This window comes from Nicotiana tomentosiformis, chromosome 3, assembly GCF_000390325.3.
Source record: "Nicotiana tomentosiformis chromosome 3, ASM39032v3, whole genome shotgun sequence".
NCBI lineage: Eukaryota > Viridiplantae > Streptophyta > Magnoliopsida > Solanales > Solanaceae > Nicotiana > Nicotiana tomentosiformis.
This window is the reverse complement of record NC_090814.1, coordinates 21,470,311-21,490,596: the sequence shown is the minus strand read 5'-3', so window position 1 is coordinate 21,490,596 and position 20,286 is coordinate 21,470,311. Positions and strand designations below refer to the sequence as shown.

General features: G+C 39.2%; 1 protein-coding gene across 5 annotated transcripts; it reads right to left on the bottom strand.

The window, feature by feature from the left end:
* Positions 1-307: 307 nt before the first annotated feature.
* On the bottom strand, positions 308-20,018 carry LOC104091550 (uncharacterized). Of its 5 annotated transcripts, none has more exons than XR_011414625.1 (6): positions 19,871-20,018; positions 15,440-19,758; positions 15,038-15,352; positions 14,853-14,958; positions 8,263-8,324; positions 308-618 (listed from the first exon to the last, which is right to left on the bottom strand). XR_011414625.1 is itself a non-coding variant. In XM_070196779.1 (4 exons), the coding sequence occupies exons 2-3, from the start codon at positions 17,703-17,705 to the stop codon at positions 8,293-8,295; spliced, it is 525 nt and encodes a 174-aa protein (XP_070052880.1). In that variant the 5' UTR covers positions 17,706-19,758; positions 19,871-20,018; the 3' UTR covers positions 308-618; positions 8,263-8,292. The 5 variants fall into 5 exon arrangements, 2 of the variants coding, with proteins under 2 accessions (XP_070052880.1, XP_070052879.1); XR_011414626.1 differs by lacking the exon at positions 308-618 and having other exon boundaries at positions 8,010-8,324; positions 15,440-18,761; positions 19,683-19,758; XR_011414624.1 differs by lacking the exon at positions 308-618 and having other exon boundaries at positions 8,010-8,324.
* Positions 20,019-20,286: the final 268 nt, after the last annotated feature.

Genomic DNA, 20,286 nt, shown 5'->3' with positions numbered 1-20,286 from the left:
CAATTCAACTTGAAGACCGGTAAATTTGAGGACTTCAACTTGAAGCCCGATAGACTTGAAGACTTCAACTTGAAGACTTGGAGAGCTTAAATATTTCAACTTGAAGAGCAGCGAACTTGAAGATCGGCAGACTAAAAGATTTGGCGAATATGAAGATATAGTGATGTCACGCCCCAAAACCGAGGAGCGCAACCGGCTCTCAACCGAGTAAACCCGACCGAGCAAGCCTGTTAGATTTTCTTCTACCCAAACTCATCCACGAATGAAGATAATACATATTTTTCTTAATTAGACAAAAACGTGATCATGTCTACAATACTAATTTATTACCAATAGTTTTCATCATTTTTAAAGTCTCAAATGGGACAAGTAATACAACTACAACATAATATAGTTTGTCTTTTCTAGCACCAATACACAACCCACACTATGTCTACGGGGCCTCTATAGATAAAGAAGAGTACAATGATAATGCCGGCAATAAGGCCCCGGCTATACCTCAAACAGAATACACAAAGAATAAAATATACATGACCCCGGATGAAGTGGGGCTCACCAAGTTAGCAGGAAAAAAGGTGTACTGCTATCACTGATCAATATTACCTGCTGTGGAACCACCTGCATCCATTTAAAGATGCAGCACCCCCGGCAAAAGGGAAGTTAGTACCGTCGAATAATACAAGTATGAAAATCAAACACCAATTTAAAAATTCGAAAATACAATATGAATATGATGAATCAGGGCGACAATAGAATAATATAGATAACTGTTTAAACCAGAGCAGCTTATTAAGAGCTATCAATAACATTCATAGAATTTAAGATGAGATCCCATGTAACCATCTTCACACAAAGCGGCCCTGCCTCCTCACCCGATGTATGGAGGTGGAGGTGTAAGTACAATACCAGAACTCTACTCAAGCGGTCCTGTCGCCTCACCCCAATCTATGCGGGTGGATGTATAACCACGGTACCAAGAACCTACACAAAGCGGCTATGCCGCCTCACCCCAATGTACACCCTTGGAAATGCATCAACGATATCAATACCAACACAAAGCGCCTATGCCGCCTCACCCCAATATATATATGTGGGTGGTGGTTCCACAACAATACCAATACTATACACAAAGCGGTCGTACCGCCTCATCCCAATATAAGCGGGTGGAGTTGCAGTCCCACAATATCATAATCCCTATACAAAGCGGTCATGCCGCCTCACCCCCAATATATGCGGGTGAAGGTGTATCACAATCACAATCTCTACACATCTTGGCATAATAACTTTCATATAAATCACGACTTGAAATTATAACGTGTGGATACACAATCCATAGTTTGGAACACATCCTCAATTTATAATGCAATATGATAAGAGCATTTGAAACACGAATTGAACATATATCTTTATCACAAAACTTATCGGAATACCCGATTGTAATCAACATCTTCGAACCTACAAGGATAATAGGAATTCCAATTCTTAAAGAAGGGTTTAGCCAACATACCTCACTTGAGCTTCCTTACACTCTAAATGTTCTGGAATTCTTAGCAACTTCAATCTATTTTAGAAATATAATAAATTTAACCAAAATTAGGAAGATGATCATGGTTCTAGCTCATTGGAGCATTTTATCAAACACTAGGTGTGCATAAGGTTTCAAGGTCCTTTTATGGAGAATTTCATCATCCCACAACCCAATCTTTACCATGCTTAGTTCAACAATCTTCCTACACCCCTTGATGTCACATGCATGTAAAATAAACGACACTAATGCTCAAAAATTATCTTGCTAATTGCCCATTTTAAGATAATTTCAAAATTAGGGGTTAGGGTGTAGAATCTTACCTCTAGGATGAAGACCTAGTGAGTTTCCCTTCTTAATCTTCCAAAACTTGAGCAAGAATTGAAGAACAATTATTTAAGAACACCTTCTCACTCTAGGGCACTCTCTCTCACTCTAAAATATCAGATTATAGTTCAAAAATAGCCCAAAGAGTGTATTTAACGAAGTAGGGTCAGATTTTAAAAAACCAAAAATGGAGCTCCAAAACAAGGTCCGCGATCGCATATGCGATCACATAATCGATATGCGGACCGCATATCGGTCGCATAATCGGTGTCCAATACTGGCAAATATTTGTCTGTGTCTGCGGTCACTATGCAGCCCGCATAACTGTTCTGTGGTCGCATAATGAACCGTAGAACAGTTATGTGGTCGCATAGTTGACCGCATAATTGCATCCTAACTGACCCTCTTCTGCCTCACTTCTGCGGTCATTATGTGGCCCGCAGAGTGATTCTGCAGTCCCATAATGGACCGTAAAAATGTATTTTTCTGCCTAAAATTTTTGTTTACTTTCCTGTACATTGTTCAACCCAAAAAGTCCGAGCCGCGGCGAGTAATTTCTACAATCCTCAAACATGTAAGCCTAGTCCAGCACCATAAAATATTATTTTCTTTTGCAAAATTTTACGGGGCCTTACATTCTCAGTGCAACTCAGTGTTTTCATACCACACACCAGCAGCCCCAAATTTGACTAACTCCCTAAATTTCCAAACTTTTCGCCAAAGTTGCCATTGTAACTAGGCCTATCCACCTGTCAAAGATCCACAGAAACACATCCTAACAACATATACATAATCAAATGACGTAACATAGTACAAAACCACACCAATTGTGGCCTTATAAGCAATATATTTCCAGAAAGGAACACCTTTAATGCCAATTGTACAATTGATACAAAATTTTAGAAAGTAAGTCTTATAATTTTCCTAGATCACAACTTTATGAATACATAGTTATTCAAACAAATAAGGATACTTTTTCTTCATTTCTTCCTCGGCCTCCCAAGTAGCCTCTTCAACCTGTTGATTTCGCCATAGCACTTTCAGAGAGGCAATTTCTTTATTTCTCAATTTTCGGACTTGCCAATCAATAATAGAAACCGGAATCCCTTTGTAAGTCAATTTCTCATTTACCTCAATAGTCCCAACCGGAACAATGATTGTCGGATCTCCAACTACTTTCTTCAACATAGACACATGAAGCACCGGGTGCACCAATGACATTTTAGGTGGTATCTCAAGATTGTACGCCACCTCACCAATCCTCTGAATGATTCTGTATGGTCCGACATACCTCGGACTCAATTTTTCTTTCTTACCAAATCGCATTACGCCTTTCATGGGGGAAACTTTCACGAATACCCAATCACCTTCTTTGAACTCCAAATCCCTACGACGTACATCCGAATAGGATTTCTGACGACTCTGAGCAGTTTTCAACCACTCCTTAATGATTTAAACTTTTTCCATAGCCTGATGCATGAGCTCTGGCCCTATCAACTCTGCTTCCCCAATTTCGAACCACCCAATGGGAGATCTATATCTCCTACCATATAAAGCCTCGAACAGTGCTATTTGAATGCTATCCTGATAGCTATTGTTGTATGCAAATTCTATGAATGGTAAATGATCATCCCAGCTACCTTTGAAGTCTAGAACACAAGCGCGTAATATATCCTCAAGCGTTTGAATAGTCTTCTCTACCTGCCCGTCAGTCTGTGGGTGAAAGGCTATACTAAGATTCACTTGAGTACCAAAACCTTGCTAAACTTTCTTCCAAAAATTAGCAGTGAATTGTGCTCCCCGATCATAAATGATAGAAATTGGGGTGCCATGCAACCTGACTACTTCTTTAATATACAACTGAGCATATTGTTCCGTTGTATTGGTAGCCTTAATCGGCAAGAAATGTGCTGATTTCGTGAGTCGATCCACAATCACCCAAATCGAGTCAAACTTACGAGGAGTACGAGGTAATCCTACCACAAAGTCCATATTAACCATTTCCCACTTCCACATTGGAATTTCTATGTTCTGTGCCAATCCACCGGGCCTTTGGTGTTAGACCTTCACTTGCTGACAATTTGGACACTTCGCCACAAACTCCGCTACATTCCTCTTTATATCATTCCACCAATAGACTTCCTTAATATCATGATACATTTTTGTAGAAACCTGGGTGTACGGAATACCTAGAAGTGTGAGCTTCAGTCATAATTCTTTCCCAGAGACCATCCACATTTGGAACACATAGTTTCCCTTGGTACCTTAGTGTACCATCATCCATGCCAAGAGAAAAGGCCATGGGCTTATGTTTATGAATCTCCTCTTTCTATTGCACTAACAATGGATCGTTGTATTGCTTCTCTTTGACTTCCACAACAAGCGATGATTCTGCCCTATTTTGCACAATTATCCCTCATTCACTAGAGTCCGCAAGACGAACTCCCAAACTAGCCAATCAGTGAACTTCCTTGGCCAATGACTTTGATATGCCTCCAAGTGAGCCAAACTACCCATGAATTTACGGCTAAGAACATCTCCCGTAACATTGGCTTTTCCCGAATGATATAGAATATCAATGTCGTAGTCCTTGAGTAACTCAAGCCATCTTCTCTGCCTCAGATTCAATTTCTTCTGCTCAAAAATATATTGAAGGATCTTATGGTCCGTGAATATATCCACATGGACCCCATATAAATAATGACGCCAAATTTTCAATGCAAATACCACTGTCGCAAGTTCTAAATCATGTGCTCGATAGTTCTTTTCATGATTCTTGAGTTGCCTAGAAGCATAAGCTATAACCTTTCCATGTTGCTTTAATACACATCCAAGCCCGATTCTTGAAGCATCACAATATACCACAAATCCATCTATACCCTCTAGTAGAGTCAACACCGGTGCCGGTAGTCAATCTTGCTTTCAATTCCTGAAAACTCTTTTCACAAGCATCTGACCATTGGAACTTAATTGCCTTCTGCGTCAATTTAGTCAATGGAGAGGCAAAAGTAGAAAACCCCTCCACAAACTTTTTGTAATATCCAGCTAAGCCTAAGAAACTGTGAATCTCTGTTGGAGTTGTAGGCCTCGGCCAATTCTTCACAGTTGAAATTTTCTGAGGATCAACCTTAATTCCTTCATTAGAGACTACGTGACCCAAGAATGTGATAGATTCAAGCCAAAATTCACATTTTGAAAACTTTGCATATAACTTGTGCTGATATGCAGTTTGTAGAACTACCCTGAGATGATCGGCATGGTCTTCTCGACTTCGGGAATATACAAGAATGTCGTCAATAAACACTATCACAAAAGAGTCGAGGAATGGCTTAAAAACTCCATTCATAAGATCCATGAAGGCTGCTGGGGCATTTGTTAGCCCAAAAGACATCACTAGAAACTCAAAATGCCCATACCGGGTCCTAAAAGTTGTTTTCAGAATATCCCGCTCCCTGATCTTCAATTAGTGATACCCGGATCTTAAATCAATCTTGGAGAAGTACCTGGCACCTTGCAATTGATCAAACAAGTTATCTATCTTTGGCAATGGGTACTTATTCTTGACTGTGACCTTATTAAGCTGCCGATAGTCAATACACATTCTCAGTGACCCATCTTTCTTTCTTACAAAAAGGACTGGTGCGCCCCAAGGCAAAACACTTGGCCGGATAAAACCCTTTTCTAACAAATATCTCAATTGTTCCTTTAGCTCCTTCAATTCTGCCGGTGCCATTCTGTAGGGTGGAATAGATATAGGATGCGTGTCTGGCATCACATCAATCCCAAAATCAATCTCCGTGTCTGGTGGGATCCCTGGGAGTTCATCCGAAAAGACTCCCGGAAATTCATTCACAACAGGCACAGACTCAAGCGTAGGTGCCTCAGCATCGGTGTCCGTAACTCGGACCAAATGGTAAATACACCCCTTGTTGATCATTTTCGTGGCCTTAAGGTAAGAAATAAACCTACCTTTCAGCACTACATCATCACCCTTCCACTCAATAACTGGCTCATTTGGAAATTCGAACCTAACAGTTCTGGTTCGGCAATCCAGATTGGCAAAACAAGAATAAAGCCAGTCCATCCCCATTATCACATCGAAATCGACCATTCTCAATTTAATAAGATCGGCCACGGTGTCCCGACCACGCAACGTGACAACACAATCCCTATAAACCCGCGCGGCCAAAATAGACTCACCAACCGGAGTAGATATAGAGAAAGGATCATGAAGCTGTTTTGGTTCTATCCCAAATTCCATAGCAACAAAAGGAGTGACATATGACAAAGTGTAACCGGGATCAATAATAGCATATACATCATGGGATTGGACAGACAATATACCTGTGACAACATTTGGAGAATCCTCTGATTCCCGAGCCTCTGCATAGCATAAAATCTGTCGGGTCCTCCCGAATTCTGTGCTCCACCCCTAGCTGCACCACGCCCTTTGGGTGTTGGAGTGCCTCGAGTTGAAGGAGGTCCTGTGGATGTAGTAGCTGAAGAACCGGCTGGCTGTGCCATGCCCCTTCCCGCACCCTAGCGGGACGAACGACAATCCCTCTGAATGTGACCCCTCAATCCGCATCTGTAGCATATGGGTAAGTCCATGTAGCATATTCCTAGGTGCATCTTTCCATACCTAGGACATGGGGGCCTCCTCTGCTGCTGGAATCTACCACCATGACGACCATGCTGATAAGAGCCCTGGTTTTCCTAACTGGGCCTGAAACGGCTCCACTACTACTGCTGACTGGGCCCTGATGGTGATGCACTAGCCGAAGACTTAGCAAAAGACTGTGATGGCCTTGATGATCCTCCCCTGAATGTTGACTTGCCACCACCAGAAAAACCACCAAAGTTGCCCGTAGATAGGGCCTTATTACTACCCTCTCGCTCCACTCTGTTCCTCAATTTGCAGGTCTCTATGGCTTGAACGAATGCCACCATTTTTCCATAGTTCATATCAGAAATCAAGGCAGCTGTAGCAACCTCATTAATTACCAAGGTACTAAGGCCCTGCTCAAAGCGGCGCACTCTAACTTCCATAGTGGGCAACATGTAAATAGCATACTTAGACAGGTATGTGAATCTCATATGGTAATCCCAAACACTAAGGCTACCTTGCCTCAAGTTTTCAAACTCAGTAGCTTGGGCTGCCTTAGTCTCGGCATGCAAGAAATGATCAATGGAAGCATTGGCAAACTCACCCCACCTCGCCGAAGGGCTCCCTTCTTCGCGGGACTCCTCCCATAGTTCGAACCAAGAATATGCCACCTCTTTCAGGAGGTAGGCGGCCAATTCCACTGCCTCTATCTCAGTAGCATGCATAACTGGGAGAGTCTTGTGCATCTCATCAATGATGTCCTGGGGATACTCTTCTAGGTTAGTACCCATGAACACTGGAGGATCCAACTGGAGGAACCTGTTCAGCCTAGAACTAGTAGACCCCCTGGCTGACTGGAAGAACTGGGTGCAACATTTGATCTATAGGCCTGGGATGCCACTATCTGAGCCAATATCTATATGGCTCCCCTAAGATCAGCATCAAAAACACCAGAATCGGAAGCTGGAACTGGAGGTGGAACTGGTATATCAGTTGGAGGGACCATTGCACCCTCAGTAGGTGTAGGGACATGTGCGGTCTGATCAGTTGTAGTAGAGTCAGGCAGTGTAGTAACTGGAGGAATATTCTCAATCCCCGTGTGCTCACCCGCATTATCAATTATAGGGTCAACTGTCACTTCTGGGGTGACATTGGCTCTTTGGCCAGTTTTTGCCTTCTTCTTAGGTGCCATTTATTGAAATTTAGAGCAACTCAAGAGTTAAAGGTGGAACAATCTTACAACCAGCTTTATCGCACGAACAAGAGCATGACAGAAGGGTATTATTCCTAAATGCTCATGTAGCGTCCTAATTATAGATGTGGTCGACAACACACCGATAATAAAGACTCTACTAGACACGGCTCCGAGACATCCTAGGACACTTTAAAACTTTAGGCTTTGATACCAAGTTTATCACGCCCCAAAACTGAGGAGCGCGACCGGCGCTCAACCGAGTGAACCCGACCGAGAAAGCCTGTTAGATTTCCTTCTACCCAAACTCATCCATGAATGAAGATAATATATATTTTTCTTAATTAGACAAAACGTGATCATGTTAACAATACTAATTCATTACCAATAGTTTTCATCATTTTTAAAGTCTCAAATGGGATAAGTAATACAACCACAACATAACATAGTTTGTCTTTTCCAACACCAATACACAACCCACACTATGTCTACGAAGCCTCTATAGGTAAAGAAGAGTACAATGATAATGCCGGCAATAAGGCCCCAGCTATACCTCAAACAGAATACACAAAGAACAAAATATACATGACCCCGGGATGAAGTGGGGCTCACCAAGTCAGCTGGGAATAAGGTGTACTGCTATCACTGATCAATATCACCTGCTGTGGAGCCACCTGTATCCATTTAAAGATGCAGCATCCCCAACAAAATGGACGTTAGTACCGTCTAATAATACTAGTTTGAAAACCAAACATCAAGTTAAAAATTAGGAAATACAATATGAATATGATGAATGAGGGCGGCAATAGAATAGTATAGATAATTGTTTAAACCAGAGCAAGCTTATTAAGAGCTATAAATAACATTCATAGGATTTAAGATGAGATCCTCTGTAACCATCTTCACACAAAGCGGCCTCTCCGCCTCACCCGATGTATGCAGGTGAAGGTGTAAGTACAATACCAGAACTCTACTCAAGCGGCCCAGCCGCCTCACCCCAATGTATGCAGGTGGATGTATAACCATGGTACCAAGAACCTACACAAAGCGGCTATGTCACCTCACCCCAATGTATGCGGGTGGAAATGCATCAACGATACCAATACCAACACAAAGCAGCTATGCCGCCTCACCCCAATATATATATGTGGGTGGTGGTGCCACAACAATATCAATACTATACACAAAGCGGTCGTATCGCCTCACCCCAATGTAAACGGGTGGAGGTGCATTCCCACAATACCATAAACCATACACAAAGCGGTCAAGCCGCCTCACCCTAATATATGCGGGTGGAAGTGTATCAAAATCACAATCTCTACACATCATGGCATAATAACCTTCACATAAATCACGACTTAAAATTGTAACATGTGGATACATAATCCATAGTTTGGAACACATCCTCAATTTATAATGCAATATGATAAGAGCATTTGAAACACGAATTGAACATATATCTTTATCACAAAACTTATCGGAATACCCGATTGTAATCAACATCTTCGAACCTACAAGGATAATAGGAATTCCAATTCTTAAAGAAGGATTTAGCCAATATACCTCACTTAAGCTTCCTTACACTCTAAATGTTCTGGAGTTCTTAGCAACTTCAATCTATTTTATAAATATAACAAATTGAACCAAAATTAGGAAGATGATCATGGTTCTAGCTCATTGGAGCATTTTATCAAACACTAGGTGTGCATAAGGTTTCAAGGTCCTTTTATGGAGAATTCCATCATCCCACAACCCAATCTTTACCATGCTTAGTTCAACAATCTTCTTACACCCCTTGATGTCACATGCATGTAAAATAAACAACTCTCATGCTCAAAAATTATCTTCCTAATTACCCATTTTCAAATAATTTCGAAATTAGGGGTTAGGGAGTAGAATCTTACTTCTAGGATGAAGGCCTAGTGAGTTTCCCTTCTTAATCTTCCAAGACTTGAGCAAGAATTGAAGAACAATTATTTAAGTACACCTTCTCACTCTAGGGCACTCTCTCTCACTCTAAAATATTAGATTATAGCTCAAAAATGACCCAAAGAGTGTATTTAACGAAGTAGGGTTGGGTTTTAAAAAACCAAAGATCGCATAATCGATATGCGGACCGCATATCGGTCACATAATAATTGTCCAATACTGGCAAACATATGTCTATGTCTGTGGTCACTATGCAGCCCGCATAACTGTTCTGCGGTCGTACAATGAACCGCATAATAGTTATGCGGTCGCATAATCGACCGCATAAATGCATCCTAACTGACCCTCTTCTGCCTTACTTTTGCGGCCATTATGCGGCCCGCAAAGTGATTCTACGGTCGCATAATGGACCGCAGAAACATATTTTTCTACCAAAACTTTGCCTTTACTTTCCGGCACCATGAAAAATTATTTTATTTTGCAATATTTTACGGGGCCTTACATTCTCCCCCACTTAGGATCATTCGTCCACGAATGAGGGTCAAAATCTGTTATTAGCATCTTATGCAACTCAGTTTTTTCATACCACATACCAGCAGCCCCAATTTTGACTAACTCCTTACATTTCCAAAACTTTCGCCAGAGTTTCCCTTGTAACTAGGCCTATCCACCTGTCACAGAGACCTAGAAACACATCCTAACAACATATACATTATCCAACGACGTAACATAATACAAAACCACACCAACTATGGCCTCATAAGTAATATATTTCCAGAAAGGAACACCCTTAACTCCAACTGTACAATAAGGATACTTTTTCTTCATTTATTCCTCGGACTCCTAAGTAGCCTCTTCAACCTGTTGATTTCTCCATAGCACTTTTACAGAGGCAATTTCTTTATTTATCAATTTTCGAACTTGCCGATCAATAATAGAAACCAAAATCTCATTGTAAGTCTATTTATCATTTACCTCAATAGTCTCAACCGGAACAATGAGTGTCAGATCTTCAACTACTTTCTTCAACATAGACACATGAAATACCGAGTGCACCAATGACATTTTAGGTGGTAGCTCAAGATTGTACGCCACCTCACCAATCCTCTGAATGATTCTTTATGGTCCGACATAACTCGAAATTAATTTCCCTTTCTTACCGAATCACATTACGCCTTTCATGGGGAAAACTTTCACGAATACCCAATCACCTTCTTTGAAATCCAAATCCCTATAACGAACATCCGAATAGGATTTTCTGACGACTCTGAGCAGTCTTCAACCGCTCCTTAATGATTTTAACTTTTTTCATAGCCTGATGCACGAGCTCTAGCCCTATCAACTCTGCTTCCCTAATTTCGAACCACCCAATGGGAGATCTACATCTCCTACCATATAAAGCCTCGAACGGTGCCATTTGAATGCTATCCTGATAGCTATTATTGTATGCACATTCTATGAGTGGTAAATGATCATCCCAACTACCTTTGAAGTCTAGAACACAAGCACGCAACATATCCTCAAGCGTTTGAATAGTCCGCTCTGCCTGCCCGTCAGTCTGCGGGTGAAAGGCTATACTAAGATTCACCTGAGTACCCAAACCTTACTGAAATTTCTTCCAAAAATTAGTAGTGAATTGTGCTCCCCGATCATAAATGATGGAAACTGGGGTACAATGAAACCTGACTATTCTTTGATATACAATTGAGCATATTGTTCTACTGTATCGGTAGCCTTAACCGGCAAGAAATGTGCTGATTTTGTGAGTCGATCCACAATCACTCAAATTGAGTCAAACTTATGAGTAGTACGAGGTAATCCTACCACAAAGTCCATATTAACTATTTCCCACTTCCACATTGGAATTTCTATGTTCTGTGCCAATCCACTAGGCCTTTCGGGTTCGGCCTTCACTTGCTGACAAATTGGACACTTCACCACAAACTCTGCTACATTCCTCTTCATATCATTCTACCAATAGACTTCCTTAAGATCATGATACATTTTCGTAGAACCTGGGTGCACGGAATACCTAGAAGTGTGAGCTTCAGTCATAATTCTTTCCCTGAGATTATCCACATTTGGAACACATAGTCTACATTCCTCAAATACGTAAGCCTAGTCCGGCACCATGAAACATTATTTTCTTTTGCAAAATTTTACGGGGCCTTAAAACTGAATTCCTGAACTTTAGTGCAAATACTTGGTAGCCTCCTAAAAGACTATAATCATTTTATTGAAGACACTACCATAGCGGCTTGCCCCCTTTAAATCAAATGGGATCCAAAGTTTAACAGAAGAATTGTATCTCAGCTCGATCTTCAAGTGTTGATTGAATGGATTACATTCCATCGTACGTCATTAGAACAACGATTCGGGCACTATGTATCTTTTGAAATCATACGACTGAATTCGGAATGAAACTCTAAGCTGCCTACGTACCTCGGTGAAGAGAATCAAGTCATACCGTAGTTCATAAGGGGTAATTTTTTATTTTTTATTTTATGTTCTAACTTTTGCCTAGGCCGCCTCTTTCGAGGTTTTTAACCTAGTGGAGATTTTTTTATGTCCTAACTTTTTCATATGCCGCCTCTTTCGAGGTTTTCAACCTAGCAAACTCTTTTTTGGTGGGCCGTACACAGTTTAGACTCATGCAATCCAGGAGTGTAGGAACATGTAGTTTAGGCTCATGCGTAAAGAAGTGTTGCAACTTCAAGGATAATACTTCTTTAGGAATTTGCCATTAATAGGGCCGATTCTTATGCCATCTGCATCAACTAGCTTGTAAGCCCCACTTGATTAAACTTCTTGCACGACATATGTCCCATCCTATTTTGAACTGAACTTCTATATAGGTTTATGGGAAGTAATAATGGGTCTTCGTACGACAAGGACTTGAACTTGATTTACTACTTGAAAGGATCTCGGGCGAACTCTTATATTGAAGGAGCGAGACAATCTATCTTGATAACATTCAAGACTATGTTGAGCTTCCAACCTCTTCTCATCAAGAGCCTCCAACTCTGATAATCGAAGTAGAGCATTTTCTTCATCAGTGATCCCTTCTCGAATAGCTAATCGTAATGAAGGTATTTGACGCTCGAGTGGTAAGATGACTTTGACTCCATAAACTAGTGCATAAGGGGTCGCTTGTGTTCACGTGTGGTGAGTTGTCCTATATACCCACAAAGCTTCTTCCATACGATCATGCCATTCTCGTGTGGATTTGGAGACAACTATCTTTAATAAGTTGCATAAAGTCTTGTTGAATGCCTCAGCTAGACCATTGGCGGTAGCATTGTACATAGAATAGTTACGTTGCTTGAAGCCAAAGAGATCACAAATCTTGTTCATCAACCTATTGTAAAATGGCTTGCTATTATTTATTATTATGTAACGAGGAATGCCAAAGCGATAGATTATGTTTACTCAGATAAAACTTGCAACATTTCCTTATTTACTTCCTTAAGAGCCACAGCTTCAGCCTATTTTAAGAAGTAGTCAGTTGTAACCAAGATGTATAAGTGCCCACCATAGGGCTTTGGTAGTGGTCCAACAACATCAAATGGCCAGGATTCAATAGTCTGGTGCAACACTTCAGGAGGCTGATGAATAAAATTCGCATGGAATTGGCAAGCCTTGCATCTTCGAGCGTAGTCCAAGCAATCTTTTACCATCGTTGGCCAATAATATCCCATCCTTTTTATATGAAAGTGGAGCTTTGGTCTAGACTGGTGTGACCCACATACCCTAGAATGTGCTTCTTGCAAAGCTTGGACTGCTTCATCTTCCCCTAAGCATTACAAGAGTACTCCCTCGAATGACCTTATGTATAAAGTATCTTTGTAGTAAAGGAACAAAGGTGCACAACGACGGATTTCAGTCCTTCTCCTCGGATTTTCTGGAAGTATCCCATAGCTTAAGTAGTCGATGATTATAAGACATCTCGAAACATTACCTCACACCAAGCTCTCAGACTCCCAAAATCGAAATGGGTAATCAACCCTCGAATTCCTCTTTTTTGCCCAGTAAACTCTATTTTGCGAGCCATCAACCGCACCTGCGGAAACTCTATCGCAGGTGCGAAAATCACTAAAGGGGGCTGGGACCACATCTGCGGCAAGGGGGCCACACCTGCGTGTGTGCACCTGCGGAGCACTGTCCACTTCTGCGGTCATTCACCGTGCATGCAGTTCCTATAACGCATCTGCGGGCATCGCAGATGCGGAAATTCCCTCTAACCTGTGATCCCTAGCCACGCCTCCAATCTCCGCTTCTGTGCTTTTTGCGCCGTACGTGCGATACCGCACCTACCGTCTCCCCGCCGCAGGTGCGAAAACACCAGATGCCTGAAGACTTCAGCAACAACACCAACCCAACTTTTGATCCGTTAAGCACCCGAAACTCACCCGAGGTACTCGGGACCTCAACCAAAAATACCAATCAATCCTAAAATACCATACAAACATAGTGAAGCCCTCAACCCATATCAAACAATACTAAAATCATGAATCATCCTCCGATTCAAACTTAAAGAACTTGAAACTTTCAAATCCGACAACCGATGCCGAAATCAACCAAACCACGTCCGATTGACCCCAAAATTTGCACATAAGTCATATTCAACCCTACAGACCTACTCCAACTTTCAAAATTGGAATCTGACCCCGATATCAAAAAGTCCACTACCGGTCAAAATCTCCAAAAATTCAACTTTCACCATTTCAAGCCTAAATCAGCTGCCGACCTCCAAAAGACAATCTAGACACGCCCCTAAGTCCAAAATCACCCAACAGAGCTAACAGAATCGGCGAAACCCCATTCCGTAGTTGTCTTCATACAGTTCCGACTATGATCAAAATCCTAAGACTTAAGCTTCTGTTTTAGAGACTAAGTATCCCAACTCACTCCGAAACCAAAAAACGACCTCCCGGCAAGTCACATAAGCAGAAAAGATACGGGGAAAGCAGTTAATAGGGGATCAAGACTATTACTCTCAAAACGACCAGTCGGGTCGTTACATGTTAGTTCTGAAGTTCTCGCAATAATTTCAAAAAGCTAGCAAGCTTTCGACCATTTTTCCTAATTGCTTGGTTACGATTATTAAACAACACCATCAATTATCTTCCCCGGAGGAAGCTTCCACATATCCTTTAGTAAAGATATGGCTTCCAACTCATTTACCTAACCAAATAAAAGATACAACTATAAATGTGGATATTTGTAAAAGGACAATAATTTAACGTAACCAATGACTTATTCCTACTACTTACTTGCTTCTTGAACCACTCATAAAATGTATCGAAATGCACACGGTCAAGTCGTTGTTGTGTCAAACGACGCTTACGATGTGATCTCTTGATTTTAGCAATATCTTCCCTATTCATGTAACTCGCACGTATCAATTATGTTATCAAATAAGTAATATAAATATATTAAATAATAAATAAATTCTTACTTTTTATAATTCTCAAGCACTTCTGACTCGCAATTGAAAAGCACATGCCGATGTGCTTGCAACCATATTTTCTCATCCAACTCAAATACATATACTCCACCGTACGACTCCCCAACCGTTGGAAAAAGACATTATTCTTTCCTATTCTCATGCTCAATCCTATCACCGCATTATTTTGAACAATAAGACCTTGAATCTCTACCCTCCAAATATCGTGAGCAAAATGTCATACGCTCATTTGCTATGTATGCTTCTGCTATTGAACCTTCTGGACATGAACGATTACGAACATATGATTTTAAAATAACCAAGAACCTATGGAATAAATAATGGTATTAGTTTGATATTATAATATTTAACAACTCAATATATATAATAAAGATTCTGTGATATTCTCGATACCTCTCAATTGGGTACATCCAGCGATAATGTACCGGGCCCGCATATTTAGCCTTGGTTGCCAAATGAATAACCAAGTGTATCATAATTGTAAAGAATCCTGGGAGGAAAAGTTTCTCCATAGTACACAATGTTTCTGGAATCTTTTCTTCAAGTAACTTTAACTCTTCTAGTTTTAGTTCTTTGCTACACATAACACGAAAGAATGTGCATAGTTCAATTAAAATAGAACTAACTCTTTTATCTATTGATCTCTGCAAGGCAAGAGGAATACGTTCTTGCATTATAACATGACAATCATGAGTTTTTATCCCAGATATCTTTCGTTTGTGAAAGCAACATGAGATATTAGACGCATAAACATATAAAAACTTGGTATTTTGTAGTACTTCATAAAATAACTCCTTTTCATTCTGATACATTGTGAAAAAAGTAGGTGGAAGATATGCTCTCCCACTAGATCGATATTGAGGCCATTAACTTGGCCTTATTTTCATCTTCTTCACGTCCAATCGAGCTTCTAAGTTGTCTTTACACTTTTTACCAAGATCCAATAATGTATAAATTAAGTTATCACACACATTGTTTTCTATGTGCATCACATCAAGATTATGGCGCACCAAGTTCGACTTCCAATAAGGAAGATCGAAAAAAATACTCCTCTTTTTCCATGTATTTTTCATGACCCCACTTACCCCTTCACTCGACTAGCCGAGAACTAATTTTATATCCTTAACTTGATTAAGCACTAGTGGCCCAAATACTGAACAATGTGCAGATCTTATTTCTTTAGTCCCGTCAAAAGATTTTGCATCATTCCGATATTTGTGTCCCAACTTCAAGAAACGCTGATGCCCTATGTAATAAAACTTTCTGTCATATCTGAGCCTTCTAGATTGAGTGTTTATGTTACAAGTAGAGCATGCAAACCGACCATAAGTGCACCATCCAGAGAGAGTACCATATACCGGAAAATCATTTATAGTCCACATGAGAGCTGCTCACATTTAAAATATATCCTTAGTAGATGCATCGTATGCTTCTACCCCAACATCCCATAATTCATTCAACTCTTCTATTAAAGGTTGCAAAAATATATCAATATTATTGCAAGGCGCTTTTGGTCCAGGAATAAGTAAGGACAGTATGAAAAACTCTTGTTTCATGTACATCCATGGTGGAAGATTATATGGCATTAAAATCACTGTCCATGTACTGCGAACAGTTCGCATTGTGCCCAATAGATTAAACCCATCAGAAGCTAATCCTAGGTGCACATTGCGAGGATCTCCAGCAAATTCGGGATATTTACTATCAAAATTTTTCCAAGCTTCAGAATTTGTTGGGTGCCGCAGAACTCCATCTTTGTTGCACTCTTCATGATTCCATCGCATTGCTTTAGAAGTTTCTGAAGATATAAACAATCTTTGTAGTCTTGGTTTTAAAGGAAAACACCTTAGAACCTTGGCTGAAATTTTTCTAGCATCATTTTTCCATCTAGAGGCCCCACAAATTTTGCATTCATTGACATTCTTATTAGAAAACTCTTTCCTAAAAAGCATGCAATCATTGGGACAAGCATGGATTTTTTCATACTTTAAGCCCAAGCCTTCAACTATCTTTTGGTCTCATAGAAAGAAGGAGGCAATTTTCCTCCTTCAGGCAGCGCATCTTTCAATAGTCCAAGCAAAGCATTAAAAGATTCATTTGACCACTTGAACATGCATTTTGTATGATACATATACAGCAAAAAGGACAGTTTGCTAAACTTCTTACATGCAGGATATAGTTCTTCATTTTTCTCCTTCATGAGTCGTTCAAACTTATCCACCTCTTGATGAGGTTGATTTCCAGATCGATGAGCAGTATTCTTTTGTGAGTTTTGCTCTATGCCACCTGTTTCACTAACGTCAGTATCCATAAACTTTGTAACACCTCCAAATGCATCATGTATCATTCCTCTCATATCATCGCTCCTTTGAGTTGACTGGCTGCGATTATTTGCTCGAGCATTGTTTGATCCCTTTTGGGACTCCCCATGACAAACCCAAGTATCATATGATGGTATAATACTATTAATCACAAGATGATCATATGTTGTAGCCCGATTTACTTTATGGATAAGCACACACTCCGTACAAGGACATGCAATTGTTTCTCCATCTTGTTTTTCAGAAAAGGTATGATTTAAAAAATCCTCTACTCCATTCAAATATTCTTTACTAACTCTATCACTATATATCCATCTTTTATTTCTAGGATTGTCCATGACGTTCAAGATATTCTTATTTTTTCTATAATTACTACAAGAGCTAAAAGTTCATTAGTATAAAGGAGGAATTAATAAAAATGTAGTTCAAATATATAAAATAACCATCCTATTAGCAGGTAATTCTATAGCTTAAATATATCAGTTTAACAATTAAAATTATCAAACAGAAATCTGTTAAAACTATCATTTTAACAATTGAAATCATCTCTAATTTCTTCTATGGTTTCACATATTGGTTCATAAATGTTTTAAGAATAGAATTATTAAACTTCTAAATTGTACTTCTTCTATGATTTTCACATATTGGTTCATAAATATTTTAAGAATAGAATTACTAAACTTATAATTTATAGAAGAACCATATATCATATATTTTAAAATTTTCAAAACTTACTACTCCTATTTCTTGCATCTCTAGATATATACTCCATTTTTACCAATTTATTTATAACTCTTTTGTTCATTAAGCGTAAGTTTAACTAATTCTAAAGCTAAATGGAATATAAGTTAGTTTATATAGTAAAAGTATAAAATTATAAATACCAGTTTTACCAATAAACAAAGTTTATGCGTTCAAGTTCATAATATTTCCCCCAAAATATGCGGGATACAGGCTCAATATGGTTAGTTAGTATGAAAGCTAACTAATATATCATCTTGTAAAGCTGACGGTTTTCTTTTAACAATGTTAAAGCCATACATGTTACAATGAAAGGTGCAAAGGGCTAGGAACAACGACGATAACTTTCTGGTACACATAGCTGTTGCTACAAGAAGAAAACATTGAAGATATTTTTGGAAATCATATATAGTACATCGGTTACAAAGATTTTCATACAGAAAACAGCGAAAATGATGCATAGCCTTCTTGAGAAGCCGCAAAAAGTGAAAATGATGCATAACATTTAGGACTCCTAAAAGAAATTGGCCCATACATAACATAGCACATCATAGACTAAATCAGTGTAGTACCAGATGTCAGGTTTTGACCCCACAAGGAAGGCATAGCATGAAATGTCTTCCTGATCATCTCCCTAATAGATAGCACTCAAACTACCAAAATAACTAAACATTAATCCATTGAATTAAACCAATTCAGATATAAATTCTTAAATATACTTTTGGGGTAATTTTTGCAACAACTAAATGTTGAAAACAAAAGGGCTACATGGAATATTGATGGATGTGAGTTGAAAACAGAGGTGCTACCTGAAGCTGCATTACATGTGCTAGACAAATCTGGATTTGTTTTAATGTAGCAGATGTTCGAACTAATGAGAAAAGGCAAGTTGAAGCGGAAAATACTTATTTAAGAAAATGCAAAATGATTCAACCAATTTTATCATGAGTAAATTATTGTACAACAAAGAACAAAGTTTTGTATATACTTGTTTATCTCATTCTTCTATTCTATCTATTCTCAGTTATTCGATACTACTATTGTTTTTTTCAGATTTCACTTTAATAGATACTTTTAGTGTTTAAATATAAGTAAAGGATTATTCTGATCCTTTCGCACCTTCACGCAGACAAACTAACCAGTTGCAAAATATTTTGCGAATCTTTTAGCCGCTAAAACTCCTCTTTGTAATAAGGTAAAAATCAGTAATAAGCCTATTAATGCACTAAATCATCAATTAACAATAGAGTAAAAACAATATATATATCATACTCAGGCAAAAAGTTTGAACATGGTTAAATTTATATCTCGACTACCGGCATTCAACTAAAACATCAATATGCATCAACGATACTTGGAGAATTTCTGAAAAATCACAAAAATAACAGTAGCCTTAGAAAACAGAGGAACCAATTCAAAAACAATAGAGTAACAGAGGATGAATCAATTCAATCAATCGACTATCAATCTAACAACAACCATATATCACAAACGACTTAGTAAACACAGAAAAAGCTATACTTTCACTAATTTCAAAATGCAATAGTCGGATATCAAAAATCAAAAATTGGTACCTGGTAAGCAGAATTCTTTGCCAATAAAGACAAGAAATAGAAGGAGACGAATGATTTATGCAATAATTCTTGAAACCTACACGAAAATAGAAGTTGAAGACGAATGAGAGGGAGAAGATTGACAGTGAATATTGAGAATAATCGAGCAACATCAGCCAAAAATTATATGTAACTCGATTGCAAACGACCTGGGATTGTCGGAGATCGTGGCAGGGCGGAGGCTGTTGCAACGATATTGTTAACGCACGTAGGGTTTCCTAGCGTCGTTCTTTTGTATCCTTCTGATTACATGGGATAGGGTTTTCCTATTGATTTTCTAATTGGAGGGTTTTCTAATTGGAGGGAATGTAAAATTCTTGTCCCAAAACAATGGAGAGAAAGATTTTATTTTCTTTGTACGGATGAAAAGTTAAAATAATAAAAAATTTAATTCAATTAGTAATTTATAGTGGCAAATTTTTTTTATTGTCATTAAAAGAATATCTTTTACTGGCTAATGGTCATGTGCCACTAATATTTCAGCTTAAATAATTCATTAACGTCAATTACCTTATTGCCGCTAAATAATTACCGCCAAAAGCCTTTTTTGTAGTAGTGTCTCAAA